This window comes from Talpa occidentalis, unplaced genomic scaffold (genome assembly GCF_014898055.3).
Source record: "Talpa occidentalis isolate TD23 unplaced genomic scaffold, MPIMG_talOcc4v2.1 talOcc4.16, whole genome shotgun sequence".
Lineage (NCBI taxonomy): Eukaryota > Metazoa > Chordata > Mammalia > Eulipotyphla > Talpidae > Talpa > Talpa occidentalis.
This window is the reverse complement of record NW_023601653.1, coordinates 69661996-69681327: the sequence shown is the minus strand read 5'-3', so window position 1 is coordinate 69681327 and position 19332 is coordinate 69661996. Positions and strand designations below refer to the sequence as shown.

Sequence of the window (19332 nt, the reverse complement as noted above, 5' to 3'; positions counted from 1 at the left end):
AATACAGGGTTTGGGTGATTTTTGTCTTTTTGCCTGACTTCTAATCCTTCCACATAATTGCTAATAATAAAGGCTGGTATTTACATTAATATAATATTGAAAGTTATTAGATGCTTACTATTGTTAAACTAATATTTTCAATGCTTTTTATAAACTTATTTCATTTACACAATAACCTGCTGAGTCTGACATCATTAATATCCTCTTCTCAAGATGACAAGATAGCTACAGAAAGGTTATGTAATTTGCCCAGGGTTACACAGATTATATGGTGGAGTAGCAGCCCCACCCCATCGCTCCCTTACTTCTGTTCAGAATGCATGGAGTAACTATCTCAAAAAAGTAAAAGGTAACAGCAACCAGAATTCAGAATTCAAAAGAGACCAGAATTCACAGTTTCACAAAACCAGTGGTGGGGTTGCCATTTCCACCCTCCAGTATTGCCCAGTGTGAATTCAAAGGCAACCCGAGCCCTAGAATACCTGAGGTGTAAACTGAAAGAGCTCTAAGAGAAGCCTTAGTGCAGGTGCAGGGAGAAGGAAAGAGACTCCGAAGATTCAGAGAGTGAGAGCGAAGAGGATCCCGTGTCCTTTTTTCTTTTTCCCTTCTTCGACCTTCAGCTTCTGGCAGCAACAGTGGCTGCACAGGGTCTTACGGGAAAAGAACTCTACTCTGACCACAGGACCTGCTCCAAGAGTGTGAGGCAAATCCTCTCTGCTTTTTTCCTCTGTTCTCTTGATGTTTGGTTCAATAAGAGGAGAGAAACTAAAGTCTAAACTTTCTGGCAAGAGAAATGGGAAGGAAAACCCCAGGGGAGGAGGGAAATGAAGAGACAGGCCCGGTTAGCTCCAGGGCTCATGTCTGAGTTGCACAAGCCTGGATTGGACCCTGGACAGCTTTGTGACCTGAGCTGCAGGCTGGCCCACCACTCAGGTCTGGCTGGCCACCTGGTGACATACATGCAGGACTGACCCCAGTAACTGCGCACACTTGGGGAATTAAACTGACATTAGAACCATAGTGCAGAGGAGCCTGGTTGCTCTCTGAACCTAATTTGCTCAATAGCCTACCAATACCATAAAGGAGCATTCTCTTTAGGATTTTAGCAAGAACCAGAGTGACAAAATGATATTCAAAACATCCAGGATACAATCAAAATTTACTCAGCATACAAAGAACTCTCCAGGGAGAAAACAACTGATTCCAAATGACAGGTGTCAGGATTTTAAACAAAGACTTCAAAGCAGTATGTGGAATATACTTCAAGAAGAAAGGGAGAACATAAACAAATGGAAAGACAACATTTTAGCAAAGAAATAGAAGATATAAAGGAGAACCAAATGGAAACTTGAAAACTAAAAAAATCACAATAATGTAAATAAAATAGTCACTGGATGGGAGAATGGAGATGACAGAAGAAAAAGAGTGAGTTTGAAATAATCAATATAAATTGTGCAATCTGGATAACAGATAAAAAGAAAAAAAGATCAGAATCCCTTGGGATCTCTGGGAGAATACCAAAAGGTCTCACATTTAGGTCAATGGTCAATTGGTCTCACAAGAGCCCAATAAGTGAGAGGGGAAATATGGCTCAGAAAAATTATTACAATATATCACAACGAAAAGCTTCCCAAATTTGCCAAGACAAATACACAGATTCAAGAAACTTGGTGAGCAGCAACAGGATATACTTAAAAGAAAGCCATATAGGGCCTCCCTGGTGGCACAAAGGGTTAAGACGCAACCTATGAAGCTATCGGTAGCCACTGCAGCACGAGTTCCACCGAAGGTGGCACAGCAGACCTCTCCTGACTCACCCGCAGCTCCCCTCAGCAGTATATTTCAGTCACTCTGCCTGTTCTGTGTTCTGTTCCCCACTCTGTCTCTGGTGAATCCTCTCACCCCCCCAAACCTCTGGACTGTACCCCAGTTCTTGCATGCATAAATAAATAAATCTTAAAAAAAAAGAAAGCCATATCTAGACACATCATAATCAAAATCATGAAAATTAAAAACAAAGAAAAATACCCTAAGAGCTTCAGAGCAAAGCAATACATTTCATCCATGGAAAGTCATTTGATTATGACCACCTGTCTCATCTGAAAGTATCAAAGCCAGAAGGAATTGGAAGAACAAAAATATGAAAGAAATTAACTGTCAACTCAAAATTCTATATCTAGTGAAAACATCATACAGTAATGAATATGAAATATATATATTAAAAATCTTTTTTGAAATAGATTGAATTTTTTTAAAAGATTTATTTATTTATGCATACAAGAGCTGGGGTACAGGCCAGAAGCGTGGGGTTTGAGAGGATTCACCAGAGACAGAGTGGGGAACAGAGCAGGCAGATTGACAGAAGTACACTGCTGAGGCGAGGAGCGGGCGAGTTAGGAGAGGTCTGCTGCGCCATGTGGGTTGCTCCTTGGCGAGGGATTGAATTTGTGCTACCGAAGACGAAGACGTGGACAGCTTCATAGGTTGTGTCTTAACCCTTTGCGCCATCAAGGAGGCCCGAAATAGATATTTTTTTGCATAAAGAAAAAGTATGAACATTTGTCACCAGCAGATCTGTTCTAAAAGAAATGCTCAAAGAAGTTCTTTAGAGAGAAGAGAAATTAATGTGGAAAACTGAATGAACGAAGCAACAGAAATGGTAAATATAATGTATTCTTAAATTCTTTAAAATATTAATGACAGCTGAAAGGAAAAGTTATAAAACTGTCTGAGATGGTAGTTTTTGTAGATGTAATATATATGACAACTACAGCATAATTGAGAGAAGGTAAGGAAACTGGTGTTAAAATGTCTACATTTAATTTGAAGTATGGAAATAAAAATTTTAAATGGACTATGAAAAGTATGTATTGTGTAATCCACAGAGCATGGATTATAGTAAACCATGATTTACAGACCAAATCCAGCCCACTATCTATTTTTATAAATAAAATTTTATGGGAACATAGTTACACCTCAATCATTTACATATTGTCTGACTGTTTCTGTACTACAGCGTCAGATAGGTGTTGCAACAGACATTGTATAGTTTACAAAGCCGAACATATTTATTATATGGCCCTTTAAGCTTACCAATCCTGTCCTACAGCAACCACAGGTAGGAAAGGGAAGGAATTTAATAGGATGAAATCAGTAGAAAAAAGTGCGATACTAAATAACCAAGTGAAACCAAAGGTTAGAAAGTGGAAACAATGGGGCCTTCCTGGTGGTGCAAGGGATTAAGTAGAGCACTATAAAGCTATCTGCAGCCTCTGCAGCATGAGTTCCATCCACAGCAGGCCAGGGAGCAACCCACATGGCACAGCCGACCTCTCCTGACATGCCCACTGCTCTCCTCAGCAGTGTATTTCAGTGCATCTGCCTGTTCTGTTCCCCACTCTGTCTCTGGTGAATCCTCTCACACCTGCACCTCTGGCCTGTACCCCAGTTCTTGTATGCATAAATAAGTAAATCTTTAAAAAAAAAATAAAGGAAAGTGAAGACAATGGAGCAATAGTGGGCCAAAGAGAAAATAACAAAATGATAGAAACAAATCCAAACATAATAATTAAAGTTAAATAGCCTCAATATACCAGTTAAAAGAAAAATTTCCAAACTGATTTTTTAAAGAGATTCAGCTATATGCTGTCTTCAAGAAAATCATTTATTTATTTATTTATTTTAAGATTTATTTATTTAGTTATACAAGCCCTTGGAAGCGCGGGAGGGTGAGCAAGAATTCACCAGCGCCAGAGTGGGGAGCAGAACAGACAGACTGACTAATGAGGGGACTAATACACTGATGAGGGGAGCAGCGGGTCCAGTAAGAGAGGTCTGCATGCCATGGGTGGACCCTCGCCAGTGGCTGGGGATCGAACCCTCGCTCAACTGTTGCACCACCGGGGAGGCCCTTCAAGAAAATCATTAAAGTATAACATAGATGGCAAACAGAAAGAAGAAATAATAAGAGCAGAAATTAGTGAAACTGAAAAAAACCCACCACCAAAAGTTGATGCTTTAAAACGATAAAACTGGGCCTCCCCTGGTGGCACAGTGGTTGAGTGCTGGGCTGCGAAGCTGCCCGCAGCCTCTGCAGCGCCTGTTCGATCCGCCTGTTCAATCCCCGCCCCTGGAGAGGGTCCCACATGGTGCACAGACCTCTCCTGCCACACCCGCTGCTCCCCTCAGCAGTGTATTTCGTCTCTCTGTCTATTCAGTTCCCTGCTCTGGCTCTGGTGAACTCTCTCACCCTCCTGCGCTTCTGACTGTACCCAGTACTTGTATAAATAAATAAAATAAATCTTTTAAAAAAATAATAAAATAAAACAATAAAACTGATCAACTCTAGCCATACTGGCACAAAAAAAGGCAAATTATCAATATGAAAATAGAAAAGGAGCTATCACTACACACCCCATAGACGTTAAAAGGTTAGTAAGGGAATATTACAAACTCTTCTACATAAATTCAACAACTTAGGTCAAATGGACCAACTCCTTAAAAACCACAAGCTAACAAAACCCATCCAAGAGAGATGTAATTGTGAGAAGCACAACTAGAAAACCTTTACAATACAACTTAGAAAAAAGTCTTGGTTACCCTAGAGTTTGGTAAAGAATTCTTAGCTGTGACACAAAAACCTGATTCTTTTTTTTTAAAAAAAAAGATTTATTTATGCATACAAGAACTGGGGTACAGGCCAGAGGTGCAGGGGTGAGAGGACTCACCAGAGACAGAGTAGGGAACAGAAGAGGCAGACTGGCTGAAATATACTGCTGAGGGGAGCAGTGGGTGAGTCAGAAGAGGTCTGCTGCACGATGTGGGTAGCTCCCTGGCTGGCCTGATCGAATTTGTGCTACAGTGGCTGTGGATAGCTTCATAGGTTGTGCCTTAACCACTTACACCACCAGGGAGGCCCAAAAATGTGATTCTTACAAGGAAAAAAGTGGAAAATTGCAATACAGGGCCCGAGAATATGTCCAATATGGCTGCAACCAGTGGCAGTGTGAACTGCCTGGAATTATTCAAGGTGATGAGGACAATTGACGACAGAATAGTACATGAATTAAATGCAATGGTTCCAGCAGCTTCCTATGCAGAGAAAATTGATGCCAGCCAAACTTGTAAACAACTTTATGAGTCTTTGATGGAGGCTCATACCAGTAAAGACTGAGTTGTAAAAAGGTTTATAGCATAGAACTCATCAGTAGTAAAAAAAACAAAAAACTTCTGAGACGAGAGAGAAAAGAGGATTTGGACAATTTAATATTATTAAAGCAGCTTAGAAAAGTACAAAGTTGAAGTGGATGCAGTAAGAACTAAAAGTTGAGGAATGGTAAATGACAGGAAGCTGGAAGGTGTTTAATGAATTCACTTCAAGCCGCCAAAGAATGAATAAGAGGATACTGTTTTTAAAATGACCGAGTCATCTCATAATAGCTCATCATGACAGAAATCAACGAGGTGGGCTTCCTAGCATGATTTCTAAGACCTTTTGTTGATTTCAACCCCACTTAACCTCAAGCATAAATAATTATGTAGAAATCAACTGCTATTTTATACTGTCTTGTAAAAAATGTATTAAAATAATTGACAAAAAAAAGTGGTAAGTTGGACTTTATCAATATTCAGAACTTTTGCTTTGAAAAAGACAATGTCAAGAGGAGGAATAGACAAGCTAAAGAATGGGGAAAATAGGGGCCTCCCTGGTGGCGCAAGGGGTTAAGTCTCAGTACTCTGAAGCTATGGCCAGCCACTGCAGCACTAGCAAGTTCGACTACGATACCCAGAGTTCTAGCTCTATCCCTGGCCGGGGAGCTAACCCACATGGCACAGCAGACCTCTCCTGACTCGCCCGCTGCTCCCCTCAGCAGTGTATTTCAGTCAATCTGCCAGTTCTGTTCCCCACTCTGTCTCTGGTGAATCCTCTCAAACCCCTGCACCACCTCTGGTCTACACCCCAGTTCTTGTATGCATAAACAAATAAAATAAATCTTAAAAAAAAAAGAATGGGGAAAATATTTGCAAATCCCTAATAAAGGATTTCTAACTCTAGTATATAAAGAAATTTGAAAACGCAACAGTAAGAAAATAAGCAATCTAATTTTGAAAAATGGCCAAGAGATTTAAATAGACACCTCATTAAAGAGGCTGTAATGATGGTAAATAAATACATGAAAAGATGCTCAACATCATTAGTCATTAGGGAAATACAAATTAAAACCAAGATGAGATACCTATTGGAAAGAATGGCATACCTACCCACCTAATAGAATGGATAAAATAAAAACTGACAACACCAACTGCTGATGAGGATGTGAACTAAAACTGGAACTCTTGCATTGTGGATGGGAATGCAAAATAGTGTAGATCATTCTAGAAAGCAGTTGGGCATTTTGTTATAAAGTTAAATATGCACTTAACACATGACCCAGCAATGCCACTCCATTTCATTCCAAAGAATTAAAACATGTTCACACAAAAACCTGTACATGAAAGTTTACAGCAACTCTGTACATAATTGTGAAAAAACTGGAAACAATTGGACTGTTCGTTGACAAGTGAATGTATAAACAAATGGAAAACAGAATAGAATAGTACTCAGCAATAACATGGAGTGACCTGTTACTACATGCAATAACATGAGTGAAACTGAGTGAAAAAAACACTCTCAAATGGATAACATTATATGATTTCATTATATGACATTGGTAAAACTACAGCAATAGAGAATAAATTGGTGGTTGCCAAGGGTTAGGACTGGAGGATATGACTACAAGAAGTAGCAGGAGGGGGCTTGGAGGAGATGGAACTGGTTTGTTTTTTTTTAAAGATTTATTTATTTATGCATACAAGAGCTGGAGTACAGGCCAGAGGTGTGGGGAGAGGGGGTGTGTGTGAGAGGATCCACCAGAGAAAGAGTGGGCAACAGAACAGGCAGATTGACTGACACACTGCTGAGGGGAGCAATGGGCGAGGCAGGAGAGGTCTGCCTTGCCATGTGGGTTTCTCCCTGGCCAGCCGGGGATTGAACTTGTGCTGCAGAGGCTGCGGATTTCTTCATAGTGCAGTGCATAACCCCTTGCACCACCAGGGAGGCCCAGAACTGTTCCCGATCCTAATTGTGGTGGTAACACTGTATGTTTGTTAAACTCATAGAACTGTGTACACATACACACAGAATTTTTACTGTTTAAAGTAGATGATTAAAAAACATACTGTAGACACAAGAGAATTGAAAACCCAGAAATTAAACTACACCTATGAACAGTTAATTTATGACAAAGGAGCCAAGAGCTTACAGTGGAGCAAAGAAAGTCACTTCATTAAGTGGTGCTGAGAATACTGGACAACCACATGGAATAGAGTGAAACTGGGACCTCCCGGGTGGTGCAGGGGGTTGAACGCAGCGCTGTGACGCTGTCCGCAGCCTCTGTAGTGTAGGTTTGATCCCCGCTGGCCTCGGAGCAACCCACATGGTGAGCAGACCTCTCCTGTCTCGCCCACTGCTCCCCGCTGCTCCCCTCAGCAGTGTATTTTGTCAGTCTGCCTGTTCTGCTCCCCGCTCTGTCTCTGGTGAATCCTCTCACCCTCCCGCGCATCTGACCTGTACCCCAGTTCTTGTAAAATAAAATAAATCTTAAAAAAAAAAAAAAGAATGAAACTGGACTACTATTTAACACCATACTCAAAAATTAATTCAATATTAAAGACCTGAAATCACAAAATAGATAGGGGTAAATATATAGGCAAAACTCTCATTGACATCAAACTTAGATGTGTTGGGAACTCAGCTCCAGTGGGAAAGAAACAAAAGCAAAAACAAACAAATGGAACTACATCAAACTCAAAGTTCCTTCATAGTGAAAGAAACTTGCATCAAAATGAACAGATATCTACTGAATGGGAGAAGATATGTGCACAACATTGACCAAAAAAGGTGTTAATATCCAAAAGAACTCATAAAATTCAACAACTAAAAAAACCCAATTAAAAAATGGGCAAAAGATCTGAATAGACACTTCTCCCTGAATAGCCACTTCTGCAAAGAAAACATACTGATGGCCATTAGGCACATGAGAAGATGTTCACCATCATTATTATTAGGAAACGCAAATCAAAACCACAATGAGATATCACTTCACACCTGTGAGAATGGTTATTAGCCAAGAGACAAGAAATGACAAGAGTTGGGAAAGACATGGAGAGAAGTTTCCTTATACAAGGTTGGTGGGAATGTAAATTGGTGTAGCCATTATGGAAAGCAAATGGAGAGCTCTCAAAAAATTAAAAATAGAAATCCCATAGGATCCAGTTATCCCACTTCTGGGTATTTACTACAAAAATTAAAAAAAAACACTAATTCAAAGATATAGGCACTCTCGTGTTTATTCAGCATTATTTATAATACCCAGGAGCTGGAAACGGTACCCTACTGACTGATGTGTTGATAAAGAAGATGTGGTATAGATACACAATGGAATACTATTCAGTTATGAGAAAAAGATGAAAACCTGCCATTTGCATCAACATGGATAGACCTGGAGGGTATAATGTCTAGTGAAATCAGACAGACAGCAAAGGAACACTGTATGATTTCATTTATTTGTGGTATATATGAGGGAAACAGATGAACCAAATAAAGCAAAAAATAAATTTTTAGATTGTAAGACCAATTAGTAGTTACCAGAAGGGAAAAGAGGTAAATTGGGACAAAGAAGACAATGAAATAGTGGAGAATGCAATTGGATTTATTTTTTTTTTTTTTTATAGAGGCATGTTTTTATTTATTTATTTATTATATTTGTTTGTTTGTCTATACATGCACTGGGCACAGTCAGAAGCGCGGGAGGGTGAGAGAATTCACCAGAGCCAGAGCGGGGAGCAGAGCAGGCAGAAGGGCTGAAGTACACTGCTGAGGGAGCAGCGGGTGGCAGGAGAGGTCTGCGCACCATGTGGGATCCTCCTCCGAGCAGCCGGGGATCGAATTCGCAACCCAGCGCTCAACCGCTTGCAATTGGATTTAATCTAGTATATACACATGTTGATTTTCCATAATGCACACTTGAATGTTATTTCACACACACACACACACACATGGCTACTGGCATCCATCATTTTAAACACTGTGCTATTGTTTGGGTAACTTTTAAAAATATTTATTTATTTATGCATACAAGAACTGGGGTGCAGTTCAGGGGTGTGGAGAGTGGGGTGAGAGGATTCACCAGAAATAGAGTGGAAGCAAAACAGCGGATTTACTGAAATAAACTGTTGAGGGGAGCAATGGGCAAGACAGGAGAGGTCTTCTGCACCATGTGGGTTAGCTCCCTGGTTAGGGACAGAACTCCCTGACCGGGGATAGAACTTGTGCTGCAGGGCCTCTCTGGTGGCGCAGGGGTTAAAGACAGCACTATCAAGCTATCAGCAGCCACACTGCAAGATGAGTTCCATCCCCGGGCAGCCAGGGAGCAACCTACATGGCGCAGCAGACCTCTCCTGTCTTGTCCACTGCTCCCCTCAGCAGTGTACTTCAGTAAATCTGCCTGTTCTGTTCCTCACTCTGTCTCTGGTGAACCCTCTCACCCCCCACACCTCTGGCCTGTACCCCAGTTCTTATATGCATAAATAAATTTTTTTTTTAAAAAAAAAAGAACTTGTGCTGCAGTGGCTGGCAGTAGCTTGATAGCGCTGCGTCTTTATCCCTGCGCCACCAGGGAGTCTCCCAAACTTGGGTAACTTTTAATATAAATTTAAAACTATCAAATCACCAAGGAACTCTGTATTTAAAGGCGAATCATTCTGTACAGCATATTAGTATTATGTATGTCAATCAGGATTTGAGTCCTGGTTGTTGGTGTCCTGCTAGGTAGCTGTATGAAGTTGAACAAGTCACCTATTTCTGAAGCAGTAAAATGGGGAAGGGGGGAACCTGTTGGAGATGTGTAATCGTTGCTAAGCTGCACTGGAATCCTCTCTAATCTTGAGATTCTGCTTTAGTAGGTCAGGGGTGGTGATTCTGACTTGCTGCCACATTTGACAACATCCAGAGAAGGTAATCTCTAAGGCCTCTTTAAAAAAAAAAAAAAAAGATTTATTTATTTATACAAGAGCTGGGGTACAGGCCAGATGCGCGGGTGGTGAGAGGATTCACCAGAGACAGAGCAGGGAACAGAACAGGCAGATCAATTGAAACACACTGCTGAGGGGAGCAGTGGGTGAGACAGGAGAGGTCTGCCATGCCGTGTGTGATTCTCGCTGGTCGGCTGGGATCGAACCCGCGCTGCAGAGGCTGCGGACAGCTTCACAGTGCGGCGCTCAACCTCCTGCGCCACCAGGGAGGTCTAAGGCCTCTTTTTACTCTGAACTTACTTATATCATATACAGGTTACTTAGATTGACATCCATGTGTATTGGAATCAGCTTATGTCCTTTCCTGCCACATTGCCAGTAAATTGGGAATTCCCCACCCCCGAAAGTCCCACCAGTGTTTCCAAAGAAACTCTCTTTGTTTACTCTCATTCATTTCCCACCTCACCATCACCTTGACCAAGGTATTGCTGCTCCCTCTTTTATTCTTTTTTAAAGATTTAGTTATTTATTTATGCATAGAAAAACGGGATCTAGGCCAGAGGTGGTGGTGGGGGTGGTGAGAGGATTCACCAGAGACAGAGTGGGGAGCAGAACAGGTGGATCTACTGAAATACACTGCTGAGGGGAGCAGTGGGCGAGACAGGTCTGCTGCACCACGTGGGTTAGCTCCCTGTCTGGTGAATTGACCTCAAGCCATCACTGTGATAGCGCTGAGACTTAAGCCCTATACCACCATGGGCTGCTCCCTCTTTTATTTATTTATTTATTTTAAAGATTTATTTATGAATACAAGAGCTGGGGTACAGGCCAGAGGTGTGGGGGGTGAGAGGACTCACTAGAGAGAGTGGTGAACAAAACAGGTAGATTGACCGAAGCACACTGCTGAGGGGAGCAGTGGGCAAGTCAGGAGAGGTCTGCTGCACTATGTGGGTTGCTCCCTGGCCGGCTGGGGATGGAACTGGTGCGGCAGAGGATGCAGACAGCTTCATAGGTTTCGTCTTAACCCCTTGCACCAGCAGGGAGGCCCTTGCTCCCTCTTTTAGATGTCATCCCACTGCTTTGTCCCTGTCCTGTGCTCCCTGCTCTCCCATCCTCCAGCTTCATGTGTCCAAGTGTCCCAGCCTCAGACTTTGAGATGGTTGGTCTCCTGGCAGAAAAGCACTAAGACCTTGGAGAAAATTGTCCAGCACCTGCAAGGTCTCCAGGTGACAGGTAACAGAGCAGACGAAGAGGATGGGATGGATGCTTCAAGAATCCAAGAGCAACGCCCCCTTCCCATCCAAAAGATAAGGTTTTCAGGAAAGAAACAATAAAAGGCAGAGAAAGGGTGAGGTACTGAATGTGGACCCAGCTCACGCCAGGAGCAGTATAGAGAGGAAGGATCTGAGTCTAGAATGGGGAGCCCTGCCTGCTTCCTGTCTCCCTAGAGGTATAGCCTGAGAAGTCTCAGTCCCCTCAGCACTCTCTCAGGGGTCAGCTTTGCCAGCCCCCTCAGGTGCCCTTTGCTCAGATCATGCCAGCACCAAGACCCAAGGATGGGGTTCCAAACCCCCAGGATCTGCCTTAGGGGTTCCAACTACATAGCTCTTTTCTCCCTGTGCCTGTGGTCTCTGGTGTTCTTATCTCAGTGCCTCCCTCCTCTCCTGCAGCCTTACCTGGCTCTTACCTGTCCTAGCTAAGATGGCTAAGAGGAGAGTGGTAAAGGCTACTTTTTTCTTATGCTTAGGTAATTGGAAAGGCTTGAGGGAAGGAATCCTCGCCTCATGTCTCCCCCAGCCCCTGCAGACTTGTTCCCAGAGCAGGACAGGTATGTGAAGTTAAATGGACCTGGAATATGTTGGCTGGGAGACAGGAAATGCTGAGATTTTTGTGGATCTGCCTCTGGCAGTTTATGTGTACTTGGGCATTGGTGTCACTGAGACCAGAGATCCTTTGTCACACTAGAAAGGGAAGAATTCCAAGTTGGGCTGGGTCAGAGTGGCCCCAAAAATTTGTTTCTACTTGTTGGTGCATGAAGTTGAGGCTTGAAGAGGGTGAAAGATGGCATTTGTACTTGGCAGAATGGAGGGCTGAAGGCTGATTCAAGGCCAGTATGACAGCTTCCGGATTGTGTGAGGTATTTCAGGATGGAATGGGGGCTGAGGCCTCCTGGATGGACTGGAGGATAAGTCAAGGAGAGTGACTAGGGAGAAACCAGCATTTAGATCCCAAATGCTTTCTCCATACTAATTTAATTCTCACCATCCTGGGGTCTGAATCCATGTCACCATGACCATCAGTACCTAGAAAGACCCATTTTACAAAGCGGGAAATAGATGTTGAGAGATTAAGAGTCTTTCCCAGTCATAGCTAAGCACTGGAGCTAGGCCTTGCTCATGCCAGCCTGTATTCCTGATTTTGCTCCTCTATATAATTCTTAGTTTCCTGCCAAGTATCTGTCTCATCCAACCTGTAATTTTGTGGGATGGAGGAAATAATCTGAGTCTGAGCATGTACTCCGGACAGCTGTTGGGCCACAGACTAAAGGCATGGCGTCTGTGAACTGAAGTTGGACCAGGTTGGAGAGCTGAGAAAAAAATGGCAGTCTCCTCCTGAGTTCTGCTCCTACCTACTACCTGTGTGCTACCTACTACGGGCACACAGCACAGGGGACTGGTTCTTGAGCACCTCACTCCACTGCAGCTATCCATCTAGCATCCCACAATATCCCTGCTGAGAACTAGTCACAGGTCCAAGAAGTGCTGAGTTAATGGGTGGTGTTCACCCAAGAGCAGGAAGCAGGGGTGAAAATTATGATGTCTGAAAACCAGCACCCAGAAGGGAGAGCTTGTAAAATGCCAGACTGATTCATCTAGGTTGAAACCTGGACAACCCTTGCCCCACCCCAGCTCCTACTCAGAACTACAGCAGAAGCTTGGGCAACAGAACTGAAGTCCAGCTGTGGGGATTGGCCATAGGTTTTGTAGCTAGAAAGGACCTACAAAGCTGAGGTCCAGGGTCCTCAGCTGCCCAAGACCATAGCTGGGTGAATGGCAGGGGTCTCTGGGTTCCTTCAACCCCAGCACTTTTTCTCCTCGTGGCCTCCTTAGGGATGAAGCTACTCCACTCCAAGAGGACGGCAACATGCTGTTACACAAAGCAGACTGCCCTTAAAGCACAGGGCTGTGGATCCCGAGTTCCATCTATAATTCAGCAACCCAGGTGGAGGAATGATCTACACCCATCTGCCTCTGGGACTTTCTGGACTTTCAGCCCTGGGTTGGTCCCCTTAATCCTGGCCCTGCACCTTCAACCACCCTGTTTGATGAGAGTCAAGCTCAACTTGATGATGTCGAGCTCAACTTCACCTCTCTGCTCATTGAACAACTGGACAAACCTCTTGGATCTATTTCTTCATCAATGACCTGGGCAAAATCCTTCCTTCCCTGAAAGGACCCAGAGCCTTGAGTGTTTGACCCAGAGCCTTTGATTCACCAACTGAAAATTTTTATGAACAGGAAAGCATCATCAGATTCTCACATGCATTTACCATCATGAAATACGTTCCCAAGAGGAACAGCGTGACCCACTTGGCTAAGCCAGGTCAAGCAGAAGTGAACACCTTAAGAAACTTGAGCACCCCAGGACCTTCCACTACTGCTCGGGTTCCAGCCTAGTTATCTTCTCTGAGCTCCTTCCCTGGGCTCAAATTCTCAACTGGGGGCTTGAAGAATGCTGCTGACCCGAGTCCTTCCCCCTCCAAGGCTCTCGTAAGGTTATCTGGGCCTCTTCCTGTTCTGGACAAGCATTCCACTCCACAGTCGGGAGAAGAACTGCCCAAGGTACCAGGGTGGCCAATTCCTCAGGCACTGATGAAATAATGCCACATGTCCTGCATCCCCCTGAAGAGAGAAGTTGCAGCAGAAGGGAGGGGCAGGGCTGTAAGACAGCTGCTGACATTTTTGTACCTCTAGTCCAGCCCAGCAGAGTTCTGCTGCCCCTTGCCTGTGGTGTCCTGACAGTCCCACAGTCGTCACCAGTCAGGGGCTGGGCTTGAACTCGAAATGAGAAAGTTACAGGGAGAAGAAAGTGACTAGGAGACAGGAGGATTGAAGTCAAACAGGAAAAAGATCAAAAGTAAAGCCAGAATCCTACTTGGTCTTTTTTCCATTCTCCTTTATTCCATAAACACCTAGTTACAAGTTGCACAAATCAAAAAATAAAGGCAGAGAGGGGTGTAGGGGAGATTTCTGTGATGTGCAGGGGTGGGGAGGGAGAAAGAGTGGGAACCAGTCCTCTCCCTCCACACAAAAACCCACACGAGGGATCTGAGGAGGAGGGAAAAAATCCAGGGTAGCTAAGGGAGGGTACAGACCCCTAAACCCCGAGCTCACCCCAAATGCCCATCAATGCACGGCAGGGGTAGAGTCGGGGAGGTGAGGAGGCTCAAAGATGGAGCAGCAAAATGAAAAATCAAGTTAGCGGATACAGGAGAAGTGGCGTCATGGTGGTAAGGGGTTAAAGAAGGAAAAGTAGGTGAAGGGGGCAGTGAAAGGTTCTCCCCGAGACCCCCAGGGAGCGGCGGGTGCCAGCTTGCCTGTTAATTTAATATTCAATTGGGAGTGGGAGTTGGAGGGGAAAAGTTATTTCAGGGGATGATTTCTCAGCCTTTCAGCCTGTACCTGGAGGAGGGAGAAAGAGGAGCACGTCAAAAAGAAAACAGAATATAAAAGCCAGGAGTTGGGGTTTAGTCCCCTCGCCCAGGGGGAACATTTTCCTCTTTCCACACCAACTACAACTTATACTGTCCAAGGCAGTGTTTGCTGGGCGGCGGGACAGCTGCCACCTCATGGCAGAGATACACTCTGGCCCCTTCTGTGTTTGACACCTCATAGTTCCCCCCCCAAATACTTACAAGAGAGGCTGGGGGCCTAGGGCCCTCACCAGTCATAACGACGGGACTGTCGGGAGGGGGAGTCCTCAGGTCCCTGTATGGCCAGGCGGGGAGGCCCCTCAGCCCTTCGTCCCCCACCCCCTGAAGCCTCATGCCGACGAAATTCCAGGGGGCGCTGCTGCCGGAATCGGGATGTCTCCCTCCTCCACTCATCATCAAATGCTGCAGCCTCACCTGAAGAGAAAGGAGATCATACATGACACGGATGTAGGGTCTGGCTTCTGGAGGCAGATGCCAAGAGGGGGGGTCACAGCCTTCTAAGACCAAAAATCAGGGGGAAGGCTGAAAGTGTGTGTTGGGGGAGGGCAGCAATTTGAGCTGGGTGAAAGAAATCAGGAATGGCATAATTATTTTGTTAAGGATAATAGCTCCATATGTAAGGTAGTTAAGGTAGTTAAGTATTTGATTTGAAGAAAAAATAGAGAAAAAAGAAAAAAAAAAACTCATCTAGATGGAGAAGGATATATGACTATCAATATCTGACTCAGGTGACCAAGTTTGCCCCTCCGGGGTGAGGACATTACCAGCACCTAACTCAGCCCCTAAATTGACAGACCCTTAAGTGAGCCCCTAAAATGACAGACCCTTAACTCTGCCCAAGAGATATCAAAGGAATTTTTTACTTGCTGAATGGGCTTCTGCCCACTTCATGAAGCATTTAATAAGACCAATTAGATTTTTTTAAATATAGGGTCTGGTGTTAAACGAGGGTTTTAATTTTTTTTAAAGATTTATTTATTTATGCTTATGAGAACTGGGGAATAGACCAGAGATGCGGGGGGGGTGGGGGGGGTGAGAGAATGCACCGGAGACAGCATGGGGAGCAGAACAGGAGGACTGACTGAAACACACTGCTGAGGGGAGCAGAGGGAGAGACCGGAGAGGTCTGCTGTGCCATGTGGGTAGCTCTGTAGCTGGAGATTGAATTTGTGCTGCAGAGGCTACGGATAGCTTCATAATGCTGCGACTTAACCCTCTGTGCCACCAGGGAGGCCCAAAGACCAATTTGATTTCAATAAAAGAGAAAAGACATATATCTAAGAGGTAGGGAGAGAAAGCTGGTATCTCCTAGGTCACAGGAACTAGACTTGGGGCTGCTGGTCAGGAAGCGGGAAGGGTGCCGCATGGGAAGGAAGGCTCACTCTCATCCAGATTGATATAGTCCTGCCGCTCCTCCTGGTCCCCAGTGCGGTGGTTTCGGGAGCGCTGGAGGATGTGAGCCCGATCCCGGATGTGATGCCCAATGGACATCTGTTCTAGTCCACTGTCCGAGTCCCGTACAGTCCGCCGAGTTTCCCGGATCTGGGATGTGGTAAACACGGCAGGCTTAGCTGCCCATTCCAAAGCTCTGGCTATATCAGCCCAAGACAGACAAACCACCCACAACCTGATCTTGAAAAAAAGCCAGGGTCTCTGGGGATGCCATTCAAAATCCTGACCTTTCCAGGACAAGGAAAGCCCTCTAACTCACCCCGCCTGGTGCCGAGCGCATCTCTGATGTCTCTTGGTAGACCTTGGGGGCACCATCACCCGTATTGGAATAGGAGATGACAGTGGAAGATGAAAAGGTCTGGCAATTGCCTCCAGCTGTCATGTGTTCCTGAAGAGGGAAGGGGACAACAGAGGCTTAAAAATAGAGGCATCCCCTTTGGAAAAGGGATCCCACCCTTCGGCTGCCCATCGCTTTCTCACAAAATGCAAAAACTGAGTGAATATCACAACTCATTGTTACCCTACAAATCTCTGAGTCCAATAATAAGAAGGACCTCAAGCAATCGAGCCCTTGTTGCATGAGTGTCCCTGCGGCTTTCCACTCAGGCATAAGAGGAAACACAGGAAGTGCTCTTGGTTCAATTACTCTGTTCAGCTTGTGCCTCCACTAGCCCACTCTTCCCCACTCCCGCCTCTGAGGACTCAAGGTGTTGCCAGCCATCCCACCGAGACCAAAGCCAGGGGAGGGTACAAGGCGAGTCTCACCATGTTCCCGATCATGTCGTTCATCATCCCAAACATGTCCATGAAGCCACCGGACTGGAGCAGAGATGGAAACCAGAGTCAGCACAGCAGAGTCAGGCTCAGAGAGGGTGTCATTCAGGTACACGGCTGGCCACACAGCTCCATGCTGCCTTTCTGAGCTTCCTGCACCTCTAGCAACTGCTCTTTCTCATTTTTCAGTAACACAGCAAGTACACTAGGTTTCCCCTGTGCGCTGCCCCCTCCTCCCGGTTGCTATTGCTACTCAAATCCACCTTTCCTTTTCCTGACTGTCCCATTTCCTCCTATCTTTAAGGAACTAGGCATAAAATTGTAAAAAATGGAAAAACTGTCTAGTTGGTCCTTCAACTGCCTTTCCTTCCTCAAAAGAACCAACTTTATGGGGCCTCCCTGGTGGCACAAGGGGTTAAGACGCACCCTATGAAGCTCTCCACAGCTGCCTCTGCAGCACAAGTTCGATCCCTTGGTCAGGGAGCTACCCACATGGCGCAACAGACCTCTCCTGACTCTCCCGCTGCTCCCCTCAGCAGTGTGATTCAACCAGTCTGCCTGTTCTGCTCCCCACTCTGTCTCTGGTGAATCCTCCTACCCCCCACACCTCTGGCCTGTACCTCAGTTCTTGTATGCATAAATAAATAAATCTTAAAAAAAAAAAAGAACCAACTTTACTAGGCAATTGCTTCCCTTCTGGACAGCATGGCTCCTAGAAGTATAGTAGTGAGCATCTTAACTCAGCGCTCAGCTGTAAACACCACAGAAAGGCTCTAGGGTTACCCTGAGGCTAGTCCAGACAGGCACATTTGGAAATAACATGAAGGTTACAGAGTGTGTCTGAGATGAAGAACATAAAGAGGTGTGGACTCACCATGCCCAGCATGCCGAAGGGGGAAACAGCCCCAGCCTACAGGAACACACAAAGAACAGAAATTACAGACCACGTCCTCTCTCACAGCAATTCCAACTCAGGCCCCTGGCCTCAGCTTTTTGTCATCTTCTTCTCCAAAAGAGGATCACACCCAGCCCCTTTTCTCAGATCCCTTCTTCCACTCCTAAGAGACTGTTCCACTTGTTAAGTTGGTTGTGGGACACGAATATCCCAGCCCTTTCCCAACCACCCTCCAACCTTTCTTTGGGCTCAGGTATGTTGCACCATTACCTGCATCCTGCGGCTGGCAGGCCTGGTCCCTGGCATGTTGCCATCTGTGATGCTGAGGAAGGGGCTGTATCCAAAGCCACCTGACAACATACGGTTCATATGCTGACGGTGAATAGCAAAGGGGTCCCTGTGGAGTGAGGAAAACAGTATGGATGGCAGAAGGGCCGAGCAGGCAAAGTCCTAGCAAAACAATGGCACAGAAGTCTACTTCCCCGGTAAGTGCAAGCTGGAGCCCAGGATCCAGCCAGTTCCAACCAGCGCCAGCTGTCTGTCTGAGCTACTCCCAGACCCAAAGTAGAGTGGGATGAATATGCTCTAGAGCATGAGGGGGAGGGAGTACTCACATCAGGAACATGGGATCCTCGGGCTCCACGTCCCTCATGAAGCGAAACATCCTGAGTTTAGCTCCAGGGGGCTCCACACTGGAAAGACGTGGAGGCTCAGAGCCTTGGAGGCAGCCGGGCTTTTTGCACACCCGCTCCGTGTCGGGACTCTTGGAGCAGTGTCCCTTCCAAATATTGTACCTGACGCCCCCAAACTCCAGACAGACCCTTCTCCAGGTGTTCAACACTCCCCTCGAAAGAGAACAGCTCTTCAACCTCCAAGAGGGCCAAGGAAAAAATTTCCCAGTCTCTCAGTTCTCAGCCTCCCCAACTCAGAGCCACCCTTTCTCCGAAGCCCCCAGGTCAGCAGCCGACCTCCCCCTCCCCGACGTCACGGTTCCGGGGGCGAATCCCAAGTGCGGGCCCTCCGCCCCATTAATGACCCCAGCCACCCCGCCCCCTCCTCACCCCCGGCGCCACCGGGCCTCCCCCGGGGGGCCTCACCATCCCCCTCCGCGCCGGCCGCCGGCGTCCCGAGCGCCGGCCCCCAGCCCCGCGGGCCGGAGCGGCGGGCCCGCCCGCCTCCCCTCCCGGCATCCCCGGCTCCCGGACGCTGCAGCCCCGCGGCCCGCTCCCGCCCGGCTGTCCGCTCTGCTCGCGCCTCACCGGTCCCCGACTCGGGCTCAGCGGCCCATCCGGCCGGTCTCGCCTCCGGTGCGCTGCAGGAGCAGGGGTTGCGGCCCGGGACGCGGGATTGGTCGGGGCTGGAGCTCCTCGACCTCGCGCGCCGCCTCCTCCCACAGCTGCCACCTCCGTGCCCCCCCTCGGCCCGC

General features: G+C 46.2%; 2 protein-coding genes and 1 pseudogene across 5 annotated transcripts in view; 2 read left to right on the top strand and 1 right to left on the bottom strand.

The window, feature by feature from the left end:
- The window catches only part of CD4 (CD4 molecule), a 116944-nt gene that overhangs the window by 39410 nt on the left and 58202 nt on the right, over positions 1–19332 (top strand). The window lies entirely within an intron of this gene.
- Positions 1–19332, bottom strand: part of MLF2 (myeloid leukemia factor 2) — a 26890-nt gene extending 7558 nt beyond the window's left edge. Inside the window, exons 1-9 of one of the 4 annotated variants that reach the window (XM_037514448.2) lie at positions 19166–19331; positions 18521–18775; positions 18177–18303; positions 17886–17921; positions 17003–17056; positions 16497–16625; positions 16168–16327; positions 14987–15199; positions 10963–14753 (exon numbers count right to left, since the gene is read on the bottom strand). In XM_037514448.2, coding sequence (XP_037370345.1) covers positions 15012–15199; positions 16168–16327; positions 16497–16625; positions 17003–17056; positions 17886–17921; positions 18177–18303; positions 18521–18570 — 744 coding nt within the window. In that variant the 5' untranslated portion in view covers positions 18571–18775; positions 19166–19331 and the 3' untranslated portion in view covers positions 10963–14753; positions 14987–15011. Of the gene's footprint in view, positions 1–10962; positions 14754–14986; positions 15200–16167; positions 16328–16496; positions 16626–17002; positions 17057–17885; positions 17922–18176; positions 18304–18520; positions 18776–19165 lie in introns of those variants that run through there. The other 3 variants (XM_037514449.2, XM_037514447.2, XM_054696482.1) reach the window with 3 other exon arrangements.
- LOC119248378 (protein MIX23-like) lies at positions 4975–5398 on the top strand (annotated as a pseudogene).